Below are 671 nucleotides of genomic sequence, written 5' to 3' on the forward strand. Positions count from 1 at the left end.
TGATATAGGTGTTATATAGGTTTGCTATGGGGACCGGAAATAGACCAGATGTCATTTGTCATGCGCTCCATAAATTCCAAGGAAAAGGCTACTAAGCGTGGAATTTTACAGCAGACGTCGAAGATTTATGATCCGCTTGGCATGTTAGCCACAGTCACCATTCGTGCAAAGTTGCTGATTCAGGACCTAGGGAAGCGGAAGTATGTGTGGGACACACCAATTCCGGAACGTGAACAAAACGCCTGGCTACACATCGCAGAAGACTTAAATGAAGCTATGACGACATCGTTCCCGAGACAGTATTTTCCGGACAACCCATCGAACATGGTCGATGAAGATTACGTGTTACACGTGTTTGTTGACGCCAGTACACGTGCGTACGGCGAAGTCGCATACCTGAACACATCGTCGAGTTAAGCGTTCGTCTTTGCCAAGAACCGAGTGGCTCCAGTAAATGAATTATCTCTACCGAGGCTGGAATTAATGGCGACGCTCATTGGCGCACGTGTCGCCCAGCACCTGATGAAAGCTGTTCTTTGCAAGAGAGTAGTCTACTGGTCTGACAGTCAGATCACGCTGCATTGGTTACATTCTACAAAACAATTAAAACGTTTTGAAAAGAACAGAGTAGAAGAGATCCAGAAGCTCGTCCCAGACGCGGCATGGCGGTA

At 47.1% G+C, this 671-nt stretch overlaps 1 protein-coding gene across 1 annotated transcript; it reads left to right on the forward strand.

Moving 5' to 3' along the window:
* Positions 1-48: 48 nt before the first annotated feature.
* On the forward strand, positions 49-417 carry LOC127861694 (uncharacterized). The gene has a single exon (XM_052400378.1). The coding sequence runs from the start codon at positions 49-51 to the stop codon at positions 415-417; it is 369 nt and encodes a 122-aa protein (XP_052256338.1).
* Positions 418-671: the final 254 nt, after the last annotated feature.

Source organism: Dreissena polymorpha, chromosome 16, assembly GCF_020536995.1.
Source record: "Dreissena polymorpha isolate Duluth1 chromosome 16, UMN_Dpol_1.0, whole genome shotgun sequence".
NCBI lineage: Eukaryota > Metazoa > Mollusca > Bivalvia > Myida > Dreissenidae > Dreissena > Dreissena polymorpha.

What these genes read in the sequence shown, in the direction of transcription:
- LOC127861694 (XM_052400378.1), top strand. Translation starts at nt 49, where the DNA reads ATGTCATTTGTCATGCGCTCCATAAATTCCAAGGAAAAGGCTACTAAG.